This window comes from Megalobrama amblycephala, linkage group LG12 (genome assembly GCF_018812025.1).
Source record: "Megalobrama amblycephala isolate DHTTF-2021 linkage group LG12, ASM1881202v1, whole genome shotgun sequence".
Classification (NCBI taxonomy): domain Eukaryota; kingdom Metazoa; phylum Chordata; class Actinopteri; order Cypriniformes; family Xenocyprididae; genus Megalobrama; species Megalobrama amblycephala.
The window spans coordinates 13,942,977-13,960,163 of NC_063055.1; the positions used below are offsets into that span (position 1 = coordinate 13,942,977).

Below are 17,187 nucleotides of genomic sequence, written 5' to 3' on the forward strand. Positions count from 1 at the left end.
TCCTTCTGTCAGGTCTCTCGCTTACAGTGTCGAGAGGGTATTAGCGAGTCTCATCTGTATTCTTCCACGCGGTGCCCTCCTCCCCTACAGGCGTGTTTTGACTTGACAAAGTTGCGCGTGCTTCCTGGTTTGAAGCACTATGACCTCAGGTACGTCGCAAAACTCCAACAACAACTCACTTCTGCTTGTCGGACCTCTGTGCTTTACATTTCTAATTGCACATCCAACCAGGGATTACATTTTTGTAGTTTTTTTCCCCTTTGCGTGATTCTCAACTCTACCGAAATGCATTTATACTTCAACTGTGGGTGAAGCGCGTGCCTACACCCGCTTTATCAGGAAGAGTCTGCAAGAAAAGTGTCCGGGCTTCCTAAGACCAAACTGAAGCATCCAGACTGCGGCGTGCTCTAAATAGCAAAGATGTCTGATTCAGCGTCCAGTTTTCTGCATATAGGGGACATTGTCTCGCTGTATGCAGAAGGAACTGTCAATGGTTTTATAAGCACACTGGGGTAAGTCTTTCATTGACTTCTCTGTCTTCCTGCCTTCCTTCAACTCAGCCCAAGACTCTGCACCAAATAGAGTTTAATGTTCATTTAAAATGCAGTAAATCATAGCAATCAATGCAAAATTTCACTTCACATCAGTTTATTATTATTTTTTGTCAAATAAAATAGGATTTCTAGTCTTGAGATTGCATGCTTTGTTCTTTTTCTCTGCTAGTTGGTTGTACTGTGGCTTACTTTTACACTCCGCTTTGATGTGTTTGAGTTTTTGGTTTGCAAAGAGAGAGAGAGAGAGAGAGAGCTGCACACAGGTGTGCTGTTAAGTTACAGAGCAAGTTAGCAGCCTGTATGTGTATATTGTGAACATACTGTAAATATGTCTGTATATTTCGCAATATAAGTCAATAGTGAGGACATCTCATAAACTCTTTGGGTTTTATACATGGGTGGTTGACTAAAACTTTTTGCAAAAACATCAGTTCAGTCAGCTTCATTTGATTTCTGTGTTTCTAAATAAAAGCACAATCTTGAATTTACCTGTTATGAAACCAATGAAACCTGTTAGTCACTGTAGAAACCTTGTTGAATGTTATTGTCGTTGAATGAACTTTTCAGCCCAAACTGTATTGTTTTAATGTCAGGAGGAAATTCCACCCCTTTTTTGGATACAGGCCTAATACAAGAACAAAAAGACTAAGACAGTTATCTTAAAAAGCAAATGTTTTGCAGGAATGGCTCTCTAAACAGCACACAGAAGCGTCCAAGTTTTTTTTTCCTTGGGCTATTTCAGCTGTTCTATTCACTGAGTGTCTTATTGAACTGGCCTGGCAACCTAAACACGTTTTAACCTGTTCATTAGAAACCCTGAAAGGCTGCTGTAGTCAGATGCAGGTTACCCTAGGGATATTGACAAATATAATATATTGGATATATAATATAATTAGACCTTTAAAGCAACTTGGCAGAGCATTTTGGACTTTATAATTTAAAATATTTAGCAGGATGTCCATCACAAGTTTGTAGAAACAAGGGCATTCACACTCCAGGCCAGGAATGAAGCACTAGAATTTGTGACCCATAATTCTTTATGACCACTGATACTGATGTTCCTTTCAAAGACTTTTGAAGAATTGTTTTATTGAGATGACTCTGTGTGTTTACCTTCCCAGGCTGGTGGATGACCGTTGTGTCGTGGAGCCAGCTGGTGGAGATCTAGACAACCCTCCCAAAAAATTCAGAGGTATTTTATCAATTTTAAAATAATCTTTCACATAGCTACATGTACCTCCAGAATAATTATTGCATAGCTAGCTCTTTGGAAGTCTTGATTCTGATTGGTCAGTTGCACATATAATCTTGATTGATAGCTTAAAGTTTGAGAGGTCTCCAGAGAGAACTTAAAAGACAGACATGAAAGACATGTTACATTTTAGCTAAATATGCTAGCTAACTTGTCTGTATAAAAACTTAGATTGCAGATTAATAGTAATGATATATATAAGGCAATATTGTAATATTGTTCTAGTGTTTGTCTTTTTGCTAGGCTAGTTGTTTTGTGCCGGTTTTCCACCAAAATCACCCGGAACAGTATTTCCCAGGAACTTTTTTCCCCCCAGACCTGTTGCTGTCTGTGTTTCCATCGCGGTCTAAAGTACCGTGAAGATTAATTCTGGTGACGTAAGACTGTGCGCAATATTCCAGTCCCCTCTGGATTTCATCCTCTATGTATAAGCTTAAAGGATTAGTCCACTTTTAAATAAACTTTTCCTGATAATTTACTCACCCCCATGTCATCCAAGATGTCCATGTCTTTCTTTCTTCAGTCAAAAGAAAATTAAAGTTTCTGATGAAAACATTCCAGGATTTTTCTCCTTATAGTAGACTTGAATGGGCACCAAACAGTTGAAGGTCCAAATTAGTTTCACTGCAGCTTCAAATTGTTCTACACGATCCCAGATGAGAAATAAGGGTCTTATCTAGTGAAACAATCGCTCATTTTCTGAAGAAAATTGAAATTTATGTAAGTTTTAACCAGAAATGCTCATCTTGAACTAGCTCTCTTCTTCTTCTCCTCTATTTGAATTCCAGCAGTGTAGACGCAGCTAAATGTATTACTGCCCTCCACAGGCCAAAGTTTGAACTAATTTTTATATGCAATATGCTAGTTCAATAGTATATAATAGGGGTGTGACGAGACCAGTATCTCACGAGACGAGACGAGACTCGAGATTGAGTTCACGAGACGAGACAAGATGGCGAAATACATGACTAGAAAAAATATTCTGCAGGTGTATTTGAAATGTTTTAACTAATCATTTTGTAATGAATGTCATTTCAGTTCTACTTTCTGAGTATGAATTATCATATGCAGTAAAAGACAACAATACTCAAGTAATGTAAAAGGTTTTGCCACTAACTCAACTGACTGACTTCCCTCCTGTATGATTTCAGTCTCTTCAGATCTTACTGTACATGAATTATGAGCTTCTACAGCTTTTGACCTCCTAACTGAACTCCTCTCCACAATCTGATCACAGAAATAAAAACAGTATAAATAAAAATGGTAACACTTTACAATAAGGTCTCATTTATTAACATTAATGTATTAACCAACATCAACTAACAACGAGCAATATATTTGCTACAGTATTTATTAATCTTTGTTAGTTGATAAAAATAGTCATTCATTGTTAGTTCATGATAGTTCACAGTGCATTAACTAATGTTAACAAATGAAACCTTATTGTTTGTACTAGTAAATAATAAGAAGAGAAAACTGTTATTCATTTTTATGGTAACACTTTACAATAAGTGCAACCATAATTGCACTCTCTCAATATTCAAAGATCAAATAAGACCAAATTTTTCTTTGATACAGAGCTGAGAGATGGTTACAACTACACTGCCCAGCCTAAAATAGCTTTCATATTGAGAGATATCTGTATTCATCAGTGAGCCGCTTTCAAAATGCGGGGTATTGAAATCACGTTTGAATGCGCGCGCGCGTTTACTTTCACTTTTAAACGGTCGCGCGTACTCTGTAAATATGGAGCGGCGGCGACCGTTATCCAACTGAATTAAATGTTTTTTTTTTATTTAAATACAAAGCAAAACGACAGTGGAGGCAAAATGTAAACCTAGCGGTGGCATATTCTTTCCTAATCATCCTAACACTCTGTCATGGCAACATCACGAGACTACTTTTCGCCTCGACGAGAAATATCGTCTCAGTTTAGTCTCGCGAGATCTCGTGCCACGAGATCTCGTCACACCCCTAGTATATAACAATTAGTTCAAACTTTGGCCTGTGGAGGGCAGTATTATTACGCTTAGCAGTGTCTACACTGCTGGAATTCTAATAGAGGAGAAGAAGAAGAGAGCTAGTTTCTTTTACTGTCTATGGTTCAAGATGAGCATTTAAGGTTAAAACTTATATAATTTTCAAATTTTTTCAGAAAATGAGCGATGGTTTCACTAGATAAGACCCTTATTTCTCATCTGGGATCGTGTAGAACAATTTGAAGCTGCAGTGAATTTAGTTATGACCTTCAACTGTTTGGTGCCCATTGAAGTCTACTATAAGGAGAATAATCCTGGAATGTTTTCATCAAAAACTTTAATTTCTTTTTGACTGAAGAAAAAAAGACATGGACATCTTGGATGACATGGGGGTGAGTAAATTATCAGGAAAAGTTTATTTAAAAGTGGACTAATCCTTTAATAAAGCCTGAACCTTGTCGTCGGTCCATCTGTCGTATTTTTCAAACTCCATTGTTGATTCAAATAGCAAACAACTCTTACTGCACGCACCACAACAAACTTTTAAAAATGGTGGTTGAAATAAAATTCTGCGTCTGGTCAACCAATCAGCATGTTCAGCACACAAATAAGTTCCTGAACTTAAAAAAATACTACCTATCGAGCAGGTACTTTCTGAGGGGGAAATTTTTACCCAGAACCTCATTTAGACCCTGGTTCTTGTGGTCGAAACACACCGAGCACCACCCCAGCGTCCCTAGTTCCTGGGGAAAGTTCCTGCGGTGGAAACGTGGATTATGTTTTCAACTCAAATCAATATTTCATGTATATATTTATTTATTTGGTAGTGGGATAATATTATTATTTTGACATTATTTATAATATACTTATATTATTGTTTATATTTTTAATTAGCTTTTATTTTAATTTTTTTGGTTTTAATTTTAAGTTTCCTTAAAATAACCCTTTTAGGGTGATACAACCTGTTTAGCAAGCTGCTATTTATATAAGTGTTGGTTTGTTTGTACTAACGAGGTCAACAATGCAGAGAAATAACCTCAAACCATAAACCCCCCAAACCATTAAACCATCATTGATCTGATCTGCAGGTGATTCAAAAGTTTGATTGAGATCAAATGTGAGCGAATACGAAATTCTTTTTTTTCCTGTTTCCTGTGAAAGTGAAATGTTTCAATATTTCTCTTATTACTTTCCCAAAATTGATTTTTTTTTCTTTCTCGGGTCTCACAAGCATATTGTCTACAAAGTATTTTTGGAGATCGAATCACATTCTCCAAATATAACCTTATTTAATATTAATGTTATTTAATTGTTCTTTTTGATCTAGACTGCCTCTTTAAGGTTTATCCCATGAACCGATATTCTGCCCAGAAGCAGTTCTGGAAGGCTAAACAGGCAAAGCATGAGAAGGATAAGATTGGAGATATGGTGCTTCTTCAGAAATTACAAGTATGTGACAAACAATTCTATTGAATTTCAATCATGAAGCAGAATATACCTTTGGTTTTTAATTACAGCTTTGAGCAAAGAAGAATTGGAAGTATTCACTAGGTTTGATAGCACGCATTTCATATGTTGACATTTGAGCCTTTGAGCTGCTTGCGGTTCTTTGATAATAATTTGTTTTGTTTTTTTCTCGTACCAAAGCATGCAGCTAATTTGGAACAAAAACAGAATGAGGCTGAGAACAAAAAGGTCCATGGGGACGTGGTAAAATACGGCAGCGTCATTCAGGTGAGAACTCACATTTAGTAAAATTATACCTGTTAATTAGCATTCATTGTGATCTGATGTTTTTACAGGGTGTTTGTCTATAAATACATCTTAGCTGATGTTTTATTTTTTATTTCACATTTCACATTATAAAAGTATTAAAGTATGTTTTTCCCCATATTGATAAATTTCTTAAGGGCATCATTACCCCATTTAATAGTTATGCTGAAACATACAAAACCAGGAGTAAAGCTCTATCAAACAGCAGTGTAGTCCTAATTGTCAGACCTAAGTGTAAAACCATTTAAGCCCTTTTATAGAGGAGTAGAATGTCAAAATTGTGCACTTATGTGGCATAAACCTTGTTTCTAGAAACAAAAGATTAGGAGTTATCCTAGTTACGCAAAGTAATCATGCATTTCATTCAAGATTCAAGGTGCACCACCAGCGACTTTAAAAGGAATTATGTGACTTTGTAACCACCTCCCGCCCAAAAAAAAAAAGCTGGTTTGGTAACGTCAAAATGAAAGTCATTTCGATTAAAGATAAGGAAGACAAACTTTTTGTTTCTTTGGAATGCATCATGCAGTATGTTTAACATGTTTAATATTATTTAACTTATATGACACTTGGTTTTATGTTGATCTTTAAAGGCAGAAAAAGTAAAATAACATGCTGAGTTTGTTAATGGGGTCACAACTATACCCGCACATCTTTATCGGAGTCAGAAGAGTCAGAAAAGGCAAAAAGAAATGTGTTTCCTCCCTGTTAGTGACGTCAGTTACAGATAATGTGCTTACAGCAGTGCCACACTATAGGAAACAGGGCCTTTTCCTGATACTATAGGGTATCCTAAAATAAAAAATGTGCTTCCCATGCCCTGTGATTCCTATGGGTTACAGCTTCTGCTTACAAATCCAGCCAACATGCTTGTCTGTATATATTTAAGTTCGCCGATTTTCAGCCTGTTTTGTATTGCCGTGACCAAAGACTATAGATTTAGAAAGATGGTTCACTCCTATTGTTTATGAATTGGAGAAACAGCAACACGCAATATGGCAGAATACGTCCTGCCTTCTAAGTAAAAAAGCCAATCTCTGATTGGAAGAGCCAATCTCTCATTGCATCACTGCAGGTGCCGTTAGAAGCTCCGATTCCCATAGAAACCAGAGACTCGCACTTAGGAATGCGCATGGGCATTAGCTGGTATATCCTGAAAAATTTGAGCATATAAGAAAACAACATTTATGGGACAGTTCATGTCAGATTTTGTTGATGATTTAAAATTTTATTTATTTGGATTCAGGATTCCCCCATTCAAATAGATATGACTTGGTCTTGGATGCCCAAAATATGCCCAAAGGCGTTGCAAATATGGCCACCGAATGAACAGACTTTCCTTGAAAGGGACTGTGATTGTTACAATGTCAGTTGTATATGTAAATTAACAATGTGTACTCTTTCTCTGTGATACCTGGACTGAGATATTCCCATTTATTTGTCATCAAAAGTCTGCCTTTTGACAGCTCTAGGGCTTTCGTGAAAACTACAGATTATACTTCCGCATTTTTGTATACCTGTCCATGGACAGTCGGATCGACGGAGGGTTATTAACAAAACAGTTATTGTAAGAGCAATGCTGGGTAGAGTACTTATAAATTGTAATCAGTTACTGATTCAAAATTACGTGACAAAAATTGTAGTTAATAACGTAATCCATTACATTACACATTTAAGGTAATGTATTCTGACTACTTTTACTTTTGACCAAACTTTTCTTTCTTCAAGCTTTTCCAAACATTCCTTTTCTTCCTAATTAACTGACGGTTAAACACTGAGGCGTTTCCGATTTTCTGTTGTGGTGTTCTCTCCGTATTTACAATTCTTTGCTGCCATTAGCCACTGACTACAACTCTCTGGATCCTTCATGGAAACCGAAAATAACTCACTCCCGCTAAATGTCTACTTTTTGAATTCTTGCATCTGGGAACTATACAAGTCGACATTGTGACTAATAGTTTGCTAAGAAGTATTTCCTACTCAAGCAACAGCTCTTTTTACTGGCATTCAGCAGGCACGGTAACACCTCCTCTGACACAGTGACAGAGGAGGTGTTACCATACTGCAGCGTACCCATTCAAGATATTTGCAAATCTCTCTCTCTCTTTTTTTTTTTTCAAAAAGGAAGTACTTTCTTATTAATAAACTATATAGTAAGTGCAGCGCTGTTGAAAAAAAGCAATAAGCCACAAGAGGTTTGTTGTTGGCATGACAGTCTTGAGTGACTTGCATTTATAAAAAGTTGGCAACAATATGATTTAAGACACAAATGTTCAGTTTAAATTTCAGTTGATTCTAATAAATGCTGATGTGTTTTCAGCTCCTGCACATGAAGAGTAACAAGTATTTGACGGTGAATAAGCGTCTCCCAGCATTGCTGGAGAAGAATGCTATGCGTGTCACTCTTGATGGGACGGGGAATGAGGGCTCCTGGCTTTTCATTCAGCCTTTCTGGAAACTCAGAGCTAATGGAGACAATGTAATTAACACACACCCATACAAACTACTCAACAGTCACACAATATTCACAAGCTGTATGGGTGAATCTCATTAAACCTGTCAAGAATATGTCTGGGTCATATTTTACCCCAAAATCAGAATAAAAAACAAAGACATTTGCATAAAGTTGAAGCCTGTTTTTAAATCCATTAATATTTTTGCATTATGATATTATTTCCATTACAGTTAAGCACTACCCACCACAGCTGTCTTGACTGTAATGCAACAAATAAAAAAAAAGAAATTATACACATTAAATAATATACCACTATATAAATACCACCATTAAAATTATTATATTATTTACTATTTTTATTATTTAAATTATAAATTCACTGTACATGATGGTAGTATTTTTTGTCATGTATGCTGAAATTATTAAACTTACTGCTGTAATATTTTTGCTGTAATGTGCTAAAAAAAACTGTATTATATTATAATCAAATGAAATTCTTAGAGAATAATGAGACTGAAAATAAATCATCTGGATGCCTTTTAATCAGAATTTGAGGGGAATATGTATGTAATTGTCATGAGAATATCACAAATTCAATGCAAAAATTCTCAATGATCTTTTCAAAGAAACTCTACTTTCTTTATGCAAATTTTTCTGTAATTTTGGTTTTGGAGTGCAGTATAACCTTGAAAAGCTTTTATACCTGCATACACAAACACCTATGTTCTTTAAAGGCATACATTTACCTGCACACCTAATTTTACATATTATAGTCTATACAAATATAGACACTCATACTCCGTGCACATAGCCCACATACAAACTCACAAAGTTAGTTAAATGCATGCAAATGATCCTCTTACACATTTAAACAGGTTTACCGAGCTAATCTGTGTTTAAATGTTTGTAGATTGCTTCCCCCTTGTGTAAACTGATAGAGATGTACATATTTGCTTTTCAGATATCTCTGTTCGTGACAGTCATATTAAGTCCCTTACTGAATTGTTTGTACTCCATTTCAGGTGGTAGTTGGAGATAAGGTGATCCTGAATCCTGTAAATGCTGGACAGCCTCTCCATGCCAGTAATTATGAGCTTCCTGATCATCCAGGGTGCAAAGAGGTGGGCATGTTCAAGAAAACATGATTGGTTTGCCTTGAAGTTCTTTGTCAACATGAATCTGAAGTAAACAGATGGATTGTGGGTGATTGAAAGTGGTCCAAATGATTATTAGACACATTTACTTGTGGCTTAACTTGAGAACTGTTGTTGCAGCCATCTCCAACATGTGTATCTGAGATTAGTAATGGCTCTTTGAAGAAAAGTGAGCAAAATAAGCTGAAAAAAATAAGTGCTGTTTGCCATTGTCTTTAATAACGTAAGACTGCCACCTACAGATCAACTCAGTGAACAGCAACACCAGCTGGAAGATCAATCTGTTTATGATGTTCAGTGACCACAAAGATGAAGTCCTTAAGGGAGTAAGTGCAACAGACACATACAAATCTGTACTGTGTATCATACCAACAAATCCATGCATTTATTTTGTTGCTTTTAAAATAAATGCTATAGCATATTCACACATGTGGGGACTTCAACTTTTGCATACATCATAGCCACAGACATTTTTATCAAGTTTTATCATTTTTATCATTTTATTTTTTAAGTTTTATGATATATATCCAAAGTCAAGCCAGTTATGTTAACATTTCATAATAAAAGTCACGGATGACTGGTATTCTGTTCATGCTTAGGGAGATGTGGTAAGACTCTTCCATGCAGAACAGGAGAAGTTTCTGACCTGTGATGAGTACAAGTCAAAGCTACATGTGTTCCTACGCACAACTCTACGTCAATCTGCTACTTCAGCCACCAGCTCCAATGCATTATGGGAGGTGGAGGTAAGAGTATCCTCATACGTTGATTTAGCAGATTTTCTGTATTTAATGGTAGGATTTAGATTTGAAAAGAGCCAACATATATTACTAAATAAAAATGTATTTGTATCATATTTAGAAATGTATTCAAAATAGATTCCTGTTACTGTTTATTATTTTCTTATACTTTTATTTATGTATTATGGCATGCAATATGTTATGTGTAGAAGCCTGGATTACACTTTATTTTGTGTCCTTGTTACAGTGTAATTATACATTTAAGTACTTATAGTATTATAGTATTATAGGTTACACTTTTTTTAAGGTGTCTTTGTTACACTGTTATTATATATTTAAGTACTAAGTAATCTTAAGTAACTACATGTACTTACTATAGGGTTAGGATTAGAGTTTAGGGTTAGTTGCATGTAATTATGCATAATTTATAGTTATTACTATAGTAACTAAATGTAACATATGTAACAACGACACTGTAAAATAAAGTGTTACCGTATTATATTACAGTATAGTTATTATTATAGTACCTACATGTAACGTAAACAAGGACACTGTAAAATAGTGTTTCCGAAGCCTGTTATCTCAATCTTTTATATAATGTGTATTTATGTAATAATTGTGTATATAATAATTATTAAAGAAAATCAAAATTTTTTTATTGTGAGGTGGAGACGTGCTTCCATATTGACATGAAGATGTTTGTTTGTTGTTTGTTGTAGGTGGTTCACCATGATCCATGTCGTGGAGGAGCAGGACATTGGAACAGCCTCTACCGATTCAAACACTTGGCCACAGGAAACTATCTTGCTGCTGAGGTAAAAACCCTCCACATTTATAGAAATCTGTTATATGGTTTAATAATATTAAAATGATTTATGTGATGTATTTGTGTTGCAGGAGAACCCAGGCTACAAAGAAAACATCAGTGATATAGAGGTAGGTTAAATGGCATTTTCTGTATGACTTGTTGCTGTATGTCATGATAACACTGATGAAAAAAGCTTTGTGATAAAACTTTACTCAGGAGTTGTTAAACATTAGTGTCTCACTGGTACTTTGTCCATAGGTGGACAGTAGCCGTATCAAGAGAAGCCTTGGAGAAAGGATAAAATACAAGCTCGTAGCAGTGCCTCATGGGAATGACATTGCCTCTCTGTTTGAGCTGGACCCCACCACACTGCAGAAGACTGATTCGTTTGTGCCAAGGTATTCAATTATCTGCTCTACTTTCTCTCTCTGTTTGTTTCCATTCTGTGGGTCGAAGGACTTCTCTTGATTTATCCACTGAATATTCATCTTCTCGATTGCCAACAGAAATTCCTATGTCCGATTCCGTCATCTGTGCACAAACACTTGGATCCAAAGTACCAACATTCCCATTGACATTGATGAGGAGAGGCCCATTCGATTAATGGTGAAAAACTCTCTCTGTACCTACAGTATAATCTGTTTGACCTTAACTTCTTAATGTCAAGAATTCTTTATATATCTGAAATATTTCATTCTGACTTAATTCATTTACTCAATTTTAAAACAGTAAGAAATAAAATATAAATCGTATGTTTTACCACAGCACTCATTTTTTACAATAGAAATCAATTGCAACATCATAAATGTTGTTACTGTCACTTTTTATCAATTTAATGCATCCTTGATGAATAGAAGTATTCATTTCTTAAAAAAATTAAAAAAAAAAAATCTTACTGACCCCAAACCTTTGAATGGAAGTGTGTGTGTGTGTGTGTGTTTTATATATGTCCTCTCCTCCTGCTAGCTGGGAACCTGTCCCACTAAAGAGGACAAAGAAGCCTTTGCCATCGTCTCTGTGCCGGTCATGGAGATTAGAGATCTAGATTTTGCGAATGATGCCAGCCTCATGTTGAGCACCGTAGTCGACAAGTTCAACTCTGGTTTTCCCAGTCCTAATGACAGAAGGTAGAGTTGACACGAGACATACTGTAAGCACCAAACCAGAGTCTCAGCCTGAGATTTTATACTTTGTTCTGGGTCCTTAATGGCTGTGGATTAACTTTGTAAACATTTGTAAAGTAAACCTATTGTCAGAGATTTGTGTGCCCTCTCTATGCACAGGTATGCCATTAAACTGCTGGAGGATGTGGTTTTCTTTGTTGTCGATCAGTCTAATAATGGCCAGCCTGCCCTGGAGGTGACGATGAGCAAGCCCAACCGAGAGAGACAGAAACTTATGAGAGAGCAGAACATTCTTAAACAGGTCTGATTTTCAATAATTGGAAATGTATGGTGTGTTTACAGTTGAAACGACTTGGTTGGTGAATGATCTAATCTTCATGCCCTTCAAACCAATCTTGCTGTCTATTTTTCTGCTTAGATATTTGGGATCATTAAAGCCCCATTTAAACAGAGGGGCACCGAGCCTCCTCTGCTGACACTGGAAGAGCTGTCTGACCAGAAATACGCCCCCTATCAGTACATGCTCAGACTGTGCTACAGGGTGCTGCGTCACTCACAGGATGACTATCGTAAGAATCAGGTACTCCAATCCATACTAACACAGGTGCTTAAGAATGGTTGAGAACACAGTGATATTACAAGAAATAGTGATGTTGAATGTTTACATGGTATAAATGGCAGTCATACTTTCTGTCACACTGGAAACAGCAACTAGACAGCATTCAAAGATGTGGATTTGATCAGTCAATATGATGTTCTGTGTGCCATTTTTCTCTTGTGCCTTATAGGAGCACATAGCCAAGCAGTTTGGAATGATGCAGTCACAGATCGGCTATGATATTCTGGCTGAGGACACCATCACAGCCCTGCTACACAACAACCGCAAACTGCTGGAGAAACACATCACTAAAACCGAGGTGGAGACCTTTGTCAGTCTGGTCCGTAAGAACAGGGAACCCAGGTTAGTGTTTCCATCAGATGAAAACTCTTTGTAAGTAATTACTTATTGATGAAACTAAGATAAACACTGATTGCTGCAACTATGTCAGATATTACACAAATTAGCTATGCGTTTAATACTAATTTAACTGAGATGTTTACATATTAGTGACAGTTGATGGGCGCCTACGCAGACCTGGAAATATCATAGAATTTTAAAATTGTAATTTCCAGGTCTGGAAAAGTAATGAAACTTAATATAATCTTGAAAAGTCATTTAAATGTATACAATTAATAATTTAATAGGGTTACGAAATGCTTATTTTGAGTGCAGTGTTAATAACATAATTCTTACAAATCCTTATCTAGTAATTATGAATTGCTGAAAAAGTAATGGAAAATTAATTGGTCAAATTATTTGGTAAATTTTGAAGTTCCTCCCTGAGTCTATGTCCTACAAAAATTTTCTGCTTTGTGTAACAAAAAATAGAAAAATGATATGCAGAATATATTTTTTCAGATATTTATTCAGATATTTTTTTTTTTTTTTTTACACATCGCATAAATATAAATAATGTAAGAAATGTATAGGTTTAAAAAAAATCACCTTCTGTAAAACCCTGGATGGCTTTAGAAACTCAGTGAGTTAATAGGGAGAGGATAGAAGATAAAAATGGCCATGAGAAACAAAATTGTGACTTTTTTTTTATTGGTATTTACCAAGACAGGACATAATTGTACATGTAGTGAATATTAAAAATTACAGATAGTCTCAAATTAAACATTTCGACAGCCCTCCCACTCATAAAACAGTTACCCACATCCTATATTCAAGGGGGGAAGGGGAAAATAAACAAACAAACACATACATACATTCATACATACATACATATAAACAAACACTCTCTCCAGTATGTATCTTTCCTCTTCCCATTAGGTACCAACCAACTTTTTAAATAACCATGTATGATATTACACTTTTAAAGTGCCCCTATTATGCTTTTTTCGAATATTACCTTTCATGCAGTGAGTAATACAGCTGTTTGTAAATGTAAAAGGTCTGCAAAGTTTTAAAGATCAAAGTGCACAACAAATAAAGTTATTATCTCCTAAAAGTAAGAATCGAATCTGAACTGCCGAAATGAGTCATCAGCAATTTCAGTTTTACTTCCTGTTACATACCTATGTAACAAATTTGCACAATGCCAAAAAGTCTTCATTGGCTGCCCGTTAACAACGTCTACTTTGACCCTCCCTCAAACACTGTAGTTGTAGCTGAGGCCTAGAAGAGTTTGGTTTGTGTTGTCGACATGTCAAGAAGATGCTGTTTTCTGAGCTGTGAATCCTCTTTGCATGCACTTCAAAAGAATGAGGATGCTGGAATTGATAAGAAAAAAAAATAGACTCTGTTGTTACTGTTCGTATCACTGTATACACAAGCGCTGAGGAAGACTTTGGAGCTGAAATTCAGATATGGTAATGGGAGATTTGTTTTTGACAAACGCTGTAAATGGTAGATCAATCATAACAGATCAGAGGAGAGTAGACTCGTGGAAAGGAGGGGTTTAGAGGGACTGAATCTTCAAACAAACCATTTTTAGACTCTTTCAGAAATGAAGTGATGTGCAGTGTATATTATGATAAAATTAAAGTGTTTTTGACCTTTGATGCATGTAAATCTATTGTAGGAGACCTTCAAAACAAAAATAGGAATCTTGAAAATAGTATAATAGGGCACATGGAAGACTAAATCAAGCATTGACCTTTCTTAATCTGATTGTCTGTAAATGTCTGTTCTATGTTGTTTGTTTCGGTTTCCAGGTTTCTGGACTATCTGTCAGACTTGTGTGTGTCCAATAATGTTGCAATCGCAGTAACTCAAGAGCTGATCTGTAAATGCGTGCTGGATGCCAAGAACCAAGATATTCTCATGAAAACTGAGTAAGTCTACAAAAAACCGTGATGTGTGTCTGTTTTGGGTTATGTGCTTGTGTGAATGCATTTTGTGTGTTTGTGAAGGCGGCGAGCCGCTAAGGACACACAGCATACCTCTGAGTACATGGAAGAATTTGGAGAGGAGGATGAAGTTTGGCTGATCTGGTCTGAGAAGGAGAATGAGACCCATGAGAAGAGCATTCGACAGCTTGCCCAAGAGGCCCGCCAAGGAAATGTGCATGACGAAAATGTGCTGACATATTACAGGTACTTGAAAATTTTACTATATAAAAATTGACAGCTGTGGAAATAACAAAAAAAGATTTTTAATTATTGCTGGACAATAATTGTTATTAGAAATGTAGCAATGTTGTCCTCTTCTTACATCCATACAAATATATTGTTTTAATGTTTTTTTTTTTTTTTTTTTTTGTAATCCAGGTACCAGCTCAAACTATTTGCACGAATGTGTTTTGATCGTCAGTATCTGGCCATAGACGAGATCTCAAAGCAGCTGGATGTGGAGCTGATTTCCCTCTGTATGATGGATGAGGCTCTTCCCTTTAACCTGCGGGCGTCTTTCTGTAGACTCATGCTACATGCACACGTTGACCGTGACCCTCAGGAGCTTGTGACACCCATCAAGTTTGCACGCTTGTGGGCTGAGATCCCCACCTCTATCAGCATCAAAGAGTGTGTTCACATACCCACACAATCATATTATTAAATATTATATATGACTTGCTATATGACTTGCATACTTTTAGTCTCTTACGCTTCCCAAGATTGCATTTATTTGATCAAAATGACAGTAAAAACCGTAATATTGTGAAATATTATTACAATTTAAAATAACTGTTTTGTATTTTAATATATTTATAATGTAATTTATTTCTGTGATGGTAAAGTCATTACTCCAGTCTTCAGTGTCACATGATCCTTCAGAAATCATTCTAATATGCTAATTTGGTGCTCAAGAAACATTTATTATTATTATTATCAATGCTGAAAACAGTAGTGGAAACTGTAATACAATTTTTTTCAGGAATTTTAAATAAATAGAAAGTTTAAAAAACAGCATTTATTTGAAATGGAAATTTTTTGTAACAATATAAAAGTCTTTGATCTATTTAATGCATCCTTGCGGAATAAAGTATCAATTTCTTTCAAACTTTTGAACTTTAGTGTATGCAAAGACATTTTTTTATATTGCATTATATAGTCTTTATTTAAACAATGAAAGGTGTAATCATGCTGTTTTATGTTGCAGTTATGACTCTCACCTGGACTATTCACGTGACAATAAAAAGAACAAGTTTGCCAATACGATGGCTTTTATGGAAGAGTACCTCAACAACGTTCTCATTGATGACCTGCCTTTTGCCAATGAGGAGAAAAACAAACTAACATATGAGGTACAGTTGCATATTATTACAGTGAATTGTCAAGACGACACAAGTGGTTCTCACTGCAGAGAAAAATGGATGTAATGGGTGGAGCTTGACCTAATCCAGCTTCAGCTCTGTGAACCTAACTAGGTGTAGAGATACAGGATACAGTTATGGGTAGGGTTAGGATGTGGCTGGACCTTCATGCTCCACCCATTATGTTCAGAGAGGGGAAGCTGGACGTCAAGCTCTACCCATTATAGAACCACTGGTAGAGCATTGCAGCAGTGATGGGTGCAGTGTATTGTAAGTTACTTTGAATAAACCGTCTGTCAAACATGTAAATGTTACATATATTCCCAAATCGCATTCACATATTTGCTTTATTTACATTGTTTGTAGGTGGTGAGCTTGGCGAGACATCTCATCTACTTTGGGTTCTACAGTTTTTTCGAGCTCCTGAGGTTAACTCGTACTCTCCTGGGAATCATAGACTGCACTCCAAGTAATGCTACGATCAACCCACTGTTTAGTGATGACGGCAGTGGTTAGTATTCAAGAACGAGAAAACGTGGTTCAGATGTACATAAGGCTCCAGACGGCAACTAAAATGGTCGCAGTTTCTCACCTAAAAATAATATAATAATAAAAAGAATAAAATTATCTTACAAAAAAAAAGAATTATTAAAAATAATGATTATTAGCAAAAGTGAATTGTTATTGCAGTTATATAATTTGTCTCCTAAAGTTTAATTTTAAGGTCCATATTATTTATTTATTTATTTATTTGTGTATAAATTGATCAGTTGTGTTGTATCCACAATGACAGAACTAAACTTGCTAGAATTCAAGTGTCCAAAATCTTGAATCATTCTTCCTAGGTAAGAACGTCAGGCGCTCTATTCATGGCATGGGGCAGATGATGTCCACCATGGTGCTAAACAGGAAGCCGTCCCTTTTCTCCACCCCTGGTCGCCCTGGTGTTCTAGACAGCCAGGCTGGCAGTAAAGATAGCATTGACACACAGGACATCACTGTCATGGACACCAAACTGAAGATCCTGGAGATATTACAGGTAGATGTTGT

At 36.0% G+C, this 17,187-nt stretch overlaps 1 protein-coding gene across 3 annotated transcripts in view; it reads left to right on the forward strand.

The window, feature by feature from the left end:
- Positions 1-17,187, forward strand: part of itpr3 (inositol 1,4,5-trisphosphate receptor, type 3) — a 37,045-nt gene continuing 19,858 nt past the window's right edge. For 2 of the 3 annotated variants that reach the window (XM_048208974.1, XM_048208975.1), the window contains exons 1-22: positions 3-512; positions 1,676-1,746; positions 5,113-5,234; positions 5,433-5,519; positions 7,879-8,037; positions 9,036-9,134; positions 9,410-9,493; positions 9,767-9,913; positions 10,627-10,722; positions 10,805-10,843; positions 10,974-11,113; positions 11,222-11,321; positions 11,682-11,842; positions 11,999-12,140; positions 12,258-12,419; positions 12,628-12,800; positions 14,600-14,719; positions 14,798-14,980; positions 15,155-15,406; positions 15,984-16,128; positions 16,504-16,648; positions 16,983-17,176. In XM_048208974.1, the coding sequence (XP_048064931.1) occupies positions 421-512; positions 1,676-1,746; positions 5,113-5,234; positions 5,433-5,519; positions 7,879-8,037; positions 9,036-9,134; positions 9,410-9,493; positions 9,767-9,913; positions 10,627-10,722; positions 10,805-10,843; positions 10,974-11,113; positions 11,222-11,321; positions 11,682-11,842; positions 11,999-12,140; positions 12,258-12,419; positions 12,628-12,800; positions 14,600-14,719; positions 14,798-14,980; positions 15,155-15,406; positions 15,984-16,128; positions 16,504-16,648; positions 16,983-17,176 (2,913 nt within the window). In that variant the 5' untranslated portion in view covers positions 3-420. Of the gene's footprint in view, positions 513-1,675; positions 1,747-5,112; positions 5,235-5,432; positions 5,520-7,878; positions 8,038-9,035; positions 9,135-9,409; positions 9,494-9,766; positions 9,914-10,626; positions 10,723-10,804; positions 10,844-10,973; positions 11,114-11,221; positions 11,322-11,681; positions 11,843-11,998; positions 12,141-12,257; positions 12,420-12,627; positions 12,801-14,599; positions 14,720-14,797; positions 14,981-15,154; positions 15,407-15,983; positions 16,129-16,503; positions 16,649-16,982; positions 17,177-17,187 lie in introns of all 3 variants that reach the window. The other variant, XM_048208973.1, reaches the window with a different exon arrangement.